This window comes from Eleginops maclovinus, chromosome 2 (genome assembly GCF_036324505.1).
Source record: "Eleginops maclovinus isolate JMC-PN-2008 ecotype Puerto Natales chromosome 2, JC_Emac_rtc_rv5, whole genome shotgun sequence".
In the NCBI taxonomy this organism is placed as follows: domain Eukaryota; kingdom Metazoa; phylum Chordata; class Actinopteri; order Perciformes; family Eleginopidae; genus Eleginops; species Eleginops maclovinus.
In genome coordinates, this window is record NC_086350.1 from 26,253,395 (window position 1) to 26,265,432 (window position 12,038).

At 41.7% G+C, this 12,038-nt stretch overlaps 1 protein-coding gene across 9 annotated transcripts in view; it reads left to right on the forward strand.

Annotated features, from left to right (window-relative positions):
• ndrg4 (NDRG family member 4) overlaps window positions 1–12,038 on the forward strand; it is a 58,087-nt gene that overhangs the window by 34,426 nt on the left and 11,623 nt on the right. For 7 of the 9 annotated variants that reach the window (XM_063908386.1, XM_063908394.1, XM_063908410.1 and 4 more), the window contains 3 exons: window positions 6,755–6,860; window positions 10,948–11,068; window positions 11,697–11,759. In XM_063908386.1, the coding sequence (XP_063764456.1) occupies window positions 6,755–6,860; window positions 10,948–11,068; window positions 11,697–11,759 (290 nt within the window). Of the gene's footprint in view, window positions 1–4,475; window positions 4,720–6,754; window positions 6,861–10,947; window positions 11,069–11,696; window positions 11,760–12,038 lie in introns of those variants that run through there. The other 2 variants (XM_063908418.1, XM_063908426.1) reach the window with 1 other exon arrangement.

A 12,038-nucleotide genomic window follows, 5' to 3' on the forward strand; every position in this document is an offset into this window, starting at 1 on the left:
AATGGGCCGAGCTGGATGACCCCAAAGAGAGAGAGACTCTGTGTGTGTGTGTGTGTGTGTGTGTGTGTGTGTGTGTGTGTGTGTGTGTGTGTGTGTGTGTGTGTGTGTGTGTGTGTGTGTGTGTGTGTGTGTGTGTGTGTGTGTGTGTGTGTGTGTACGCTGCAGTCAGCATGGAACCATCACAGTCCTGTAAATATGCACGTACGCTTCGTAGCCTTCTGAAAATGTCAATATTATAATGTTTTCCAAAGGAGAGGCTGTGTGTTGCTGCAGCAGAGCTCTCATCGAACGTCACAACAGAAACAAAAGTTTAGTCAAGGGTTAGCACTAGACTATAGCTGGAAAATCACAGTTTACATCACATTATATTCAGTGATGGAAGAAGTACTCAGATCCTTTACTGAAGTAAAAGTCTAAAAATACAGTATTATCATCTAAATGATAATGAGAAGCAAATATTGAATACTTTGTGTTCTAAAGAGTAGATTAGAAGTGTATAAACTACACGAAATGTTACTTATGTGAAAAGTAAAAATGTCAAATAAATGACGTGGAGTCAAAAGCATAATATTTCACTCTGAGATGAAGTGAGTAAAAGTATATAATGCCTAAAAATGTAAATACTTAAGTCAAGTAAAAGTAAATCAAACTGATAATTAAGTACATTACTGATTACATGTCATTAGTCTATGTGAAGTCACTTACATTAAGATTAAAATAAGATTAATATGAATCTTTACTGACCCCCCTAGGAGAAATGCAGTTTCATTCACACACTTCAATATCATAAGCTTTCCTACAGAAGAAATGTGGGGTCAGGTATCTCGCCAAAGGAAACTTGACTACAGGGACTGGGGATCAAATCACTGACCCTCCGATAGGTAGACGCCCGTTCGTCCCCTGAGCCACAGCCACAGTAGTTCAAAATTTGAAAAATTTGGAAGCAAAAAACGCACCTAGCCAAACCCATCCATCCATCCATCTTCTCCCGCTTTTCCGTCAGGGTCGCGGAGGTAACAGCTCCAGCAGAGAGCCCCAAACTTCTCTTTCCCTTGCCACATCAACCAGCTCTGACTGGGGGATTCCAAGGTGCTCCCAGGCCAGCGAAGAGATATAATCCCTCCACCTGGTCCTAGGTCTACCCCTCGGTCTCTTCCCAGCTGGACGTGCCTGGAACACCTCCCTAGGGAGGCGCCCAGGTGGCATCCTCACTAGGTGCCCGAACCACCTCAACTGGCTCCTTTCAACGCGAAGGAGCAGCGGTTCTACTCCGAGTCCCTCCCGGATGACTGAACTTCTCACCTTATCCCTAAGGGAGATGCCAGCCACCCTGCGGAGAAATCCTATTTCGGCCGCTTGTATCCGCGATCTCGTTCCTTCGGTCATGACCCATCCTTCATGACCATAGGTGAGGGTAGGAACGAAGATGGCCCGGTAGACAGAGAGCTTTGCCTTCTGGCTCAGCTCTCTTTTCATCACAACAGTGCGTTAAAACGACTGCAGTACCGCTCCCGCTGCTCCGATTCTCCGGCCCATCACACGCTCCATTGTTCCCTCACTGGAGAACAAGACACCGAGATACTTGAACTCCTTCTCTTGGGGTAAGGCTTCATTCCCTACCTGGAGGGGACAGTCCATCGGTTTCCTGCTGAGAACCATGGCCTCAGATTTGGAGGTGCTGATCCTCATCCCAGCCGCTTCACACTCGGCCGCGAACCGATCCAGTGAGTGCTGAAGGTCACAGACCAATGAAGCCATTAGGACCACATCATCTGCAAAAAGTAGCGGTGCAATCCTTAGCCCACCGAACTGCAGATCCCCTCCCCCACGACTACGCCTCAAAATCCTGTCCATGAATATCACAAACAGGATTGGTGACAAAGCGCAGCCCTGGCGGAGGCCAACCCTCACCGGAAATCGGTCCGACGTGCTACCGAGGACCCGGACACAGCTCTCGCTTTGGGAGTACAGAGATTGGATGGCCCTGAGTAGAGACCCCCTCACCCCATACTCCCGCAGCACCTCCCACAGTATCTCCCTGGGAACCCGGTCATACGCCTTCTCCAAATCCACAAAGCACATGTAGACCGGATGAGCGTACTCCCAGGCCCCCTCCAGGATCCGTGCGAGAGTGAAAAGCTGGTCCGTCGTTCCACGACCAGGACGGAAACCACATTGTTCCTCTTCAATCTGAGGTTTGACAATCGGCCGGACCCTCCTTTCCAGCACCTTAGAGTAAGCTTTCCCGGGGAGGCTGAGTAATGTGATGCCTCTGTAATTGGCACACACCCTCTGATCCCCCTTTTTAAAAAGAGGAACCACCACCCCGGTCTGCCACTCCTTCGGTACTGTTTCCGACTTCCACGCAATGTTGATGAGACGTGTCAACCATGACAGTCCCTCAACACCCAGAGCCTTCAGCATTTCTGGGCGGATCTCATCCATCCCCAGGGCTTTGCCACTGTGGAGCTGTTTAACTACCTCAGTGACTTCCCCCCGTGAAATTGGAGTTGATCCCCCTTCATACTCCAGCTCCGCCTCTAACATAGAGGGCGGAGTTGTCGGATTCAGGAGTTCCTCAAAGTGTTCCTTCCACCGCCCTAACACACTATCAGTTGAGGTCAACAGCGTCCCATCCTTACTGTACACAGCTTGGATGGTTCCCTGCTTCCCCCTCCTGAGGTGTCGGACGGTTTTCCAGAACAACTTTGGTGCCGACCAAAAGTCCTTCTCCATGGCTTCTCCGAACTTCTCCCACACCCGCTGCTTTGCCTCGGTCACGGCTGAGGCTGCTGCCCTTCGGGCTCGTCGATACCTTGCAACTGCGTCAGGAGTACCCAGGGATAACATATCCCGGAAGGCCTCCTTCTTCAGTCGGACGGCTTCCCTGACCACCGGTCTCCACCAGCAGGTTCGAGGGTTACCGCCCCTTGAGGCACATAAAACCTTCTACCCAGTGAGAGCCAAATGCCACGGTTTGGCTTTGAGGACAAATTCAAATTTTTATTTTCCTGTTCTTGCAGCTCCGTGCACATTTCTGTTAATTATTGTTCTTTAAGGCAAAACTTTAATAATAATAGTAGTACATCTGTTGTGTGCACATCAATATATCAGCTGATACCAAAATGTTGGTTTCTATTCACTGAGCTCACATTTGAACAATTTTAATTCACAGATTTGAATCCCCCTTCTATCCAACCCTGGTTATGTTCTTTGCAAGCCCCCAGGAAGTGTGTCTGACATTAAATTCAATTATTTTAGTTTCCATATCTGTCTGTGTCATCATTGGGCCCTAAAAGACTCTTTCCCGTTGACTTCCATTGGGTAAGTCTGTAAATCAGCAGATTGTAAGCTAAATCTACCCAGTATTACCCCCTTTTTTAAAGAATCTTCACAAAATATGTTTTGAACTAAAATGCTCTGATGCTTTGTGACAAAGTGAAACCTGCAGGGCTGGTTCACAAACAACGGTAGCAAGCTAAATGTTAACAGGCTAGCATGCAAATAAAGGAACATGCTAGCTCGTTTCAGCTAAAATAGCTCTTTATTCCCTTCTTATATTTTATCAGGATTCTCTGCTATTTTGTCAAATGTCTTTTACCTTTATTAAACCAGGTAAGTCAAATTGATTATGGAAAGGAAAGCTATAGCAAAGAGAGCATACTGTAAATGTTGCAGAGACAAGGTAACAAAAAGGTGCCAAAATCAGAAATACATTCAAAAATAACATACTAGGAATAGATTCACCCCCAATGCAACTGTATTAAAGGTTAAATAAAGTGGATTGTAGAGAGCTATGTTACTAAAGTCCTCTATTCTGTTCACTCACAAGTCAGCACTGTCCCACAGTTTGGTATTTTTCACAGAGAAAAAGTTGAAAATGGCTCGACGAGGATGTGTGTTGATTTACTACGCCACAGATTTACAAATCCATGATATTCCATTGAAATGAATGGATTTTGCAACAGGATTTCACAATGACTTACGGGTGCATTAGCTAGTGTAACTTCTGTTGAGATGCTTAATATACACACATACATACATACATACACACATTCATAATATAAATACAGTGTGACTCAGCTCAACAGATTTTATGTGTAGCAGCAAGGCGAGGTGGTTCTCAGTGTTCATTGCTGCATCTCATTCTGTATCCAGGCCAACTTGCAGTCTAACATTGAGTTCTCAGAACAATGTTTACAAAAAAGATTTGACCTCAATTCTGAATAACTCAGGAGCAGTTTTTGCCAAAAGGCTGAAACAAAGCACTGAAAAAACAGGCAGTGAAGCAGAAAAAAATCTGAAATAGAGCAGTGGTGCTGATGAGAGTGAGAGAGTGGCTTCTGATTGACAGGGCAGCTGACCAATCGTGTGCAAGGGAGGCAGCACTCTGAGCCAATCTTCTCCAGCCTGCCCCGCACCCTTCCCCTGTGTCTATACTGAGAGGAGAAGGGGGAGGTGGGGGGGGGGCAGCTCGCAGCTTAAGAGTCTGGGTGGGAGCTGTGTGGAGCAGACAAAGACTCTGCAGCACCACATCCACATCTCCATCCTCCACCCTACAGCGAGTCCTTCCCAGGACCTAGTCCTTTAAAACAGGAGAGGCCTGGCTGCTCGTCTGCTCCCTGCTCCCTCCTCTTCTTCTTCTTCTTCTTCTTCTTCTTTTTCTTCGTCAGCAGAGAGCACTCTCCCTGTGGAGCCATGCCTGAATGCTGGGACGGGGTGAGTGTAAGGGCGGAGTGTGTGTGTGATTCGTTCATTTAGTGTGTGTGTGAGTCACAATGTCAGAATACATTTTGCATGCATTTCATTTAATGCATTTGCCTTTAAATGTTACTTTTCTTGGCAAAAAAGAAAAAATAACAAAACATAAATTGTGTTTAAATCATAAATAGAAAATGATCTATCTCAATATTCTGCTATGGGAAGAAGAAACTGCACCGTCAGCGTCCAATGATAGGTCATTCTGTGAGTCTGGCCCACTGACACACATAAGCTCGCAGACACATGCTGAGCAATGGTGAAACACATCAACATGTGTGTGTGTGTGTGTGTGTGTGTGTGTGTGTGTGTGTGTGTGTGTGTGTGTGTGTGTGTGTGTGTGTGTGTGTGTGTGTGTCTGTGTGTGTGTGTGTGTGTGTGTGTGTGTGTGTGTGTGTCTGTGTGTGTCTGTGTGTGTGTGTGTGTGTGTGTGTGTGTGTGTGTGTGAGGAATGATGGAAAAGAAGGGGCTTTTTTGCATGAAGGTCACCATTAAATAAATAAATATATCATGTTGCTGCGGAGCATCAAAAACACAACGCTGAGATCCTATCCCCTGAGAGATATCGTATATTCTTGTCTGTGTTTTGCTCCTGGACGTCTGAAGGTCAACATGCATCGCTGGAATGTTTCATTGAACAAAGCCCCTGATGCAGTAACTGCCTCAAATTAAAAGCCACTTGCAGATAATTCTGATGTTTAATCTGAAATGGAGAGATAATCTGTCAGGATTAACTCATAACTGCCGGCTGCGTGACTTTATGGTGCTCAGGGGGATTATGCAGCTTTTTTCTTTGTTTGTGTACTGTGAATCACTGGGAGTCGTTTCATTTGTGACTATGTTTTGTTATAAATAGCTGTCTGCAGATTGACAGCTGCGGGTTGGCTGAGGATTATCAGTCGACGGTTGTTGTGTCTGCAGGGTTAAAGGTGTGGGAATGTGCTGAGGGGGACAGCATTGATCTATCTGATCTCTGTTTACCTGGTTAATTGGAGAATTGATGGTATCATTTTACAATCTAAACCAGGCATAACAACACCAACACAACATTGTGTGTGTGTGTGTGTGTGAGTGTGTGAGTGTGTGCGTGTGTGTGCCTACGTTGCGCAGCTCATTTTAACACATGTCTGGTACCTCCATTTTGAGTTTTCTGGCTCTGACCATCTCGTGCTGACAAAATGTGGGTCATAACAAGAGAGGTTTGGACACACAACGAGCCAAATATTTAAAGCCTGTGCAAGCAATCCCTTATTTTTGGCAAAATAATTAAAAACTAAATAAAACAATCTGGAGAAAATGAAACACTTGGAATAGGTTTTTCATCATGTTGCTGTTGCAGCTTCACCCAGGAGGTTGTTATCATTGTTTTACTATAAAAGGCAAAATCCCTAATGAGAAATTATATCCTCAGGGACGATCAAACAGCTGAGTCAAATTCATATCCATAATTCATACTTATTTTTGGATAGAAAACCAGCCGAGCTATACAGCGCCCCAGCAGAAGAATAATTATAGTTTTATATAAGAAGATTAACCTTCATTAAAATGAATCTCCCATAAAGCTTGTTGTTAGTGCATGTTCAGTTTTTGATGTTTCCTCACACATTTTATCTTAAATGTTTATTTGGATTCCAGTATTTTCAATTCCTTCAAACGGTCAGGGCGTTCATGTTATTTTTCATTTAAATTATAGTGTTCCGTTTTTGGCACCACACCTGCTTTATTTAATAATTGCGTTATTATTTGCAATGCACCTTTATAGTTTACAGTCTTGTCAACTATTAAGTATAGCTATTGCTAGTCAATCCACGGCAAATAATTTACTAATTGGCTTTGTAATTACTTTCTTACAATGCCCAGACTGATGAATCATGCGTCACGATGTGAAAGACCAGAGATGGTGGATCAGGATTCAGGTGCAAATGTTCTCACTTACAGCTAACAGTGTTTGAACACCAGGTGAGTGACGGTGTGTGTGTCTGTGTGTGTTTCACAGGAACATGATGTTGAGACTCCATATGGGATGCTGCACGTGGTGATCCGCGGCGCACCCAAAGGAAACAAGCCTGCCATCCTCACCTACCACGATGTGGGGCTGAACCGTGAGTATCCACGCAGTGTGTGAATGTGTGTGTGTGTGTGTGTGTGTGTGTGTGTGTGTGTGTGTGTGTGTGTGTGTGTGTGTGTGTGTGTGTGTGTGTGTGTGTGTGTGTGTGTGTGTGTGTGTGTGAGGTTAGGTGTTTCTGCACTTATCAGTTGTGATAATTGGAATCAAGTTTCAGCAAACTATCTGGAGATTATGAAAAACATTTAGCCTAGTGGAAGTATTTAAATAGCTTACATAAAATTATTGATATTGATATCGTATTGATATTAGTATGTTTTTTCATCATAGAAACAGGATATGGTCAATAAAATGAATCTCAAGCTATGTGGAAGTCTACAAGCTGAGTCTCGTGATGTTCACGTTATTCCACGTTACAGCATGTTCTATTAGCCTGATCTTAAAAGGCTAATTGTTCGATCTATTGGTCCAATGCTGCGGAGGGACGCAGGCAGGGTGGAGGTGAACAGGGGGGAAGCAATAATATGAAGTTTAAATAAAAAATATTAGGTTCAACTTAATATTATTGTGTTCAGCTAACCTAAAACACTTATGTTTTATCTGTTGACATAATACATAAATGAATGTCAACATTTCAGTTTTTTTCAGTATAGATATATAGTTTCTTTATCCCAAATTGGGAAATCATTTTGTCACATCAGCAGTGTCAGGCATTAAATGTGATATATATATTTAAAATATACAATAAGATACAAATATGATACAAATAAAAATTAACATGAGCAGTAATTATATCCGAATACACAATAGAAAGGAGATACAGTATATCATCTAAATAATACACTATAAAACAAAAGTATTGAAAAAATTGAATACTCTACAATATACAATCTCACTAAAAAATGTATAGAAATATACTACAGACACATATTGGCATTGGATTATATATACATTACAATTGTGCACAGAAGCTGTTTATTGTGGGTTATAGAAAAGGAGACACTTCACAAGCTATTTGGCAGTGAGACATTCAAATATATCAAACCTATGAATACAATAGTCCAGAAAACCCTGTTTGTTCTGCTGCTGCAGCGGGACCAAGGCTGTTAGTATTCACTGCCAGACGGGAGATCACTCGACCATGGTGACCACTCATACTGGAGGAAGCAGGAGAGCAGGGGGGAGGAGGTGCACTGAGTGTTGGAAGAAGTACTCAGACCCTTTGTTTAAGTAAAAGTACAAATAATATGATCATAAAAACGTAAAAGTACTCATGACACTACAACAACTGAAAGGTTGACTTTAATTAAATGTATTATGTCAACAGATGTACATAACTCTATTAGGTAAATGGAAAGCAATAATATTCAGTTGAACATAATATTTGTGAATGTGAAATCTGTGCACATAATACCCAATTCAGGATCAGCTGAATGTACTATTAAAGGCTAATGTGTTCGTTATGCAGAATGGATCTTTTCACAGTATTATATTATCAAGGTTATGATATTTATCCTGTTTTTATACATCTCTGATCATTTTAAGTTTGTGCTTGTGGACCAAATATAGATACTTGAATTGCTGTAGAGATTAGTAGTACATAACTTCATCATACCATATCAGCATATCATGTGTTTTTGTATGTGGGTGCACCGAAAATATAACATTAAGAACAATTGGTAAAAAGATAATTCCTTTTAAAATGACTCCTACTCAACAGATGGCACAGCTTCCTGCCAGATTAAAACACACAAGTAACGAAAGGAAGAGGGAAGATAAAGAAAGAAGAGAAAGAGATTAAAAGAGCTACAGAAATAAAGACCTGCGGCATGATATCAAGAAAAGAGGTCAAGGAGAAGAACGGATGATAGAGAGAAAAGGAGAACTGGGAGAAGTACTCAGATCTTGTTCTTGAGTAAAAGTAGAAGTACTCAGATCTTGTTCTTGAGTAAAAGTAGAAGTACTCAGATCTTGTACTTGAGTAAAAGTAGAAGTACTCAGATCTTGTACTTGAGTAAAGTAGAAGTACCAGAGTGTAGGAATACTCTGTCACAGTAAAAGTCCTGCATTCTAAATGTTCCTCCAGTGAAAGTAGAAAGTATTCTCATCTAAATGTACTTAAAGTAGAGACAGTAAAAGTAGTCATTGTTTGATTGGTCCATTTCAGAATAATATCTCTGATATGTTTTATAATGATTGATCATTAAAGTGTTCTCAGAGCTGGTAAAGGTGCAGCTAGTTTGAATTCACCAATTTAATGCAGAATTTTAATTTGATCCAGTTGGAACTAAAGTCTTATTTGAGTGATGATCATATTGTTTATCATTCGTCTATATCAGCAAATGTATTAAATAATTGTAGTGGAGTATAAGTAAGTACAAAGTAACATAAAATGGAAATATTCAAGTAAAGTGCATAACTCACCGCTGTCATCACATGGCTGTTTATGAGTAGATAACATGCTCACAAAGTGGAGGCAGAACACTCACCTTCTCCACCTCCTTTACTCCTCCTCTCTGACCAAGCTGTCATGGTTATTGATTTATTTAATTAGCAGTTAGAGCCTGAGGAGGAAACAATGTTGCTGCAAGGTTTCTGTCGGTCTGACACGCATGAGCTAAAGTAGGCCAAATCCAGAGCCAGTTAGGCATAAACGGAGCTGACATCCATACATTTCTGAGAGCATTGTTCCTGCACAGAAAATAGAGGTCTTCAGTCTAAGGGGAATCCTCAGTAGTAACTCTCGAAATATTTTTGTTTCCATTTTCTTTTTTAGACCAACATGATAAGAGATTAAGGTCAAAGTCAGAAAGAATGTATTGGTTTCATCATTGTTATTTGTGTGCAGAAAACAAAAGCTTTTTAAGGGGGCTAAAGTTGCATGGTGAACATTTTCTGAAAACATGGGTGTTGCGCTTGGTCATCCCCAAATGGCTTAACGGCCTACCATGAAACAGGAAGTTGTTTGTAACTTGAGAGTACATTTTCACAAATGCTAAAAACTTCATACTTGATGAGAGTCCCAACCTGAAGGCTTTTACTGGTCAATATTTAGTCATAACACCCCCTATTGGCAACAGGAAGTCAGTCCAATGTGAAAAACAATATCCAATTTTCATAAAAATCACAAAGTGTTGTCTACACATGAGCGACACAGGAAGTGATGCAAGATGTTCAAAATGTGCTTTCAATGGTCACAGCAATGCACATCCATCTGCCAGCACTGCCGTGGACGGGACCTGTTCATCGCTGCAGCTTTAATGTTTTAGGTGTAATTACAGTCCCTCTTAGTTCCCCCTTCATTTAGAAATATGATGGATGATAATGAAGAAACATACATAATGACTTAACTGTAACTCAACATAAACCATTTTATGACCAAACCACTGTGAAACAAGTGGTGCTGCTCTGTGAGTTTGTACTATCATCTCTGTTTGTTATTGGTTCACATGCTAACGTTAGCCGGTTAATATCCCGGTTTGAATTGTAGGTTCCAATCAAATTACAAAAAGTTGCCGTATCAGTAAAGCATCTGAGCTTTACTGATTTGACCTGGGTCAGAACCCTATCACAATGCTAACCCTTTGAGTCTTTTTCTCATGTACAGTATTTGTTGCTAGATACCACATTTAAATGAAAAAGAAATGTGTAGATGGAATGTGAATTAAACGCACATTTGACTGAGGTCAGCAGTTCCCCCTCCGTGCAGTCTTTTAGCTAAGCTATGGGCAAAACGACCGGAACCTCCTCCTTTACCTGAACAACAGACATTAAATGAGAGTTAGTTAGATAAATACTTTTTTGATTAACCAGTATATTTCCCTCTAGAAAGACAGACCTGTCCAAAATGGAAGTAATTAATTTGCAGACATAAAGATGTGGTACAACAACAAAGGTCCTGAACGTCATTGAGCACAGAGCTTGACTATATTAAATAGTTACATTCTTCATTAAACACATTTTAAAAAAGACATTTTAGAGCCCTGTAGTAAGCAGTTCCACAAAAGGCAGGTATTTTACCAACAACAGTTTCATAAAAGAACAATTATGACTGAATCTTCCGTTATATGTCTTGAGTCCATGCTACCCCCACTAACTTCCTCTCCTCCCTCGCCCTCCCACAGACAAGCTGTGCTTCAACTCCTTCTTCAACAATGAGGACATGCAGGAGATCACCAAACACTTTGTGGTCTGCCACGTGGACGCACCGGGACAGCAGATTGGAGCGTCACAGTTGCCACCCGGGTACAAACACACACACACACACACACACACATACACACATACACACACACACACACACACACACACACACACACACACACACACACACACACACACACACACACCCTAATGAATGCAATAATTATGCAAATATTTGTTTTCTTTTTTAACATGTTTATGATACTTACACTTTTTGCTCTGCAGGATAATCTCCACATATTAACACTTGTATAAATGTTACAGCTTAAATTCCTTCGCTAGAATTAAGAAGCTAACGTTAGACTATAAACAAAATATCAAGGCTGCATGGCTGCGCATCACCACTGCTAAGGTAATTGCGGCTAATGTTTGTGTTATCACATTTAGTACAGTCTCATTTAGCCACTTGTTAGCAACCGTGGTTTTTATGACACACCAAAGCTTCAGACATTCACCAGTGTGGTATTTATTTTGTGGCAATAACACGATCAAATCTCTACAGCTTGTGTTTACCCCAGATGTAATTTTCCCTGAAACATTGACTTTGTGACGAGGATTAGCTCAAACTCAGTGTTTTTACATGCAGCTTCATTATAAGTAACGACAGAGGATCACACACAAACAGCATGCAAAGCGATGATGATGAAGTGTGTGTCCTTTCTCCCCACAGCTACCAGTACCCCACTATGGACCAGTTGGCCGGGATGCTGCCCACCGTGGTGCAGCACTTTGGGTTGGTGCTTTCAGATCAAACATGTTCCACATTTATTCAGACAGCAAACCAAGCCAATGTTTTATGAGAGCCTGTAGGGACATCATGTCCTCTTCAAACTGTAGAAGCTGGTGAAGACGAGGCATTATTGAGTTGTTGCAAAAACTGCAGAATTATCTCTTCAACTTTTGTCTTTACTCCAACGCTTTTAGATATTTTTAGTACAGGCAGAACGATCATGAACATTCCATTTTCGTCCAGTTAATGAGGAACTAAAGGAATTAGACCAAAGTACACATA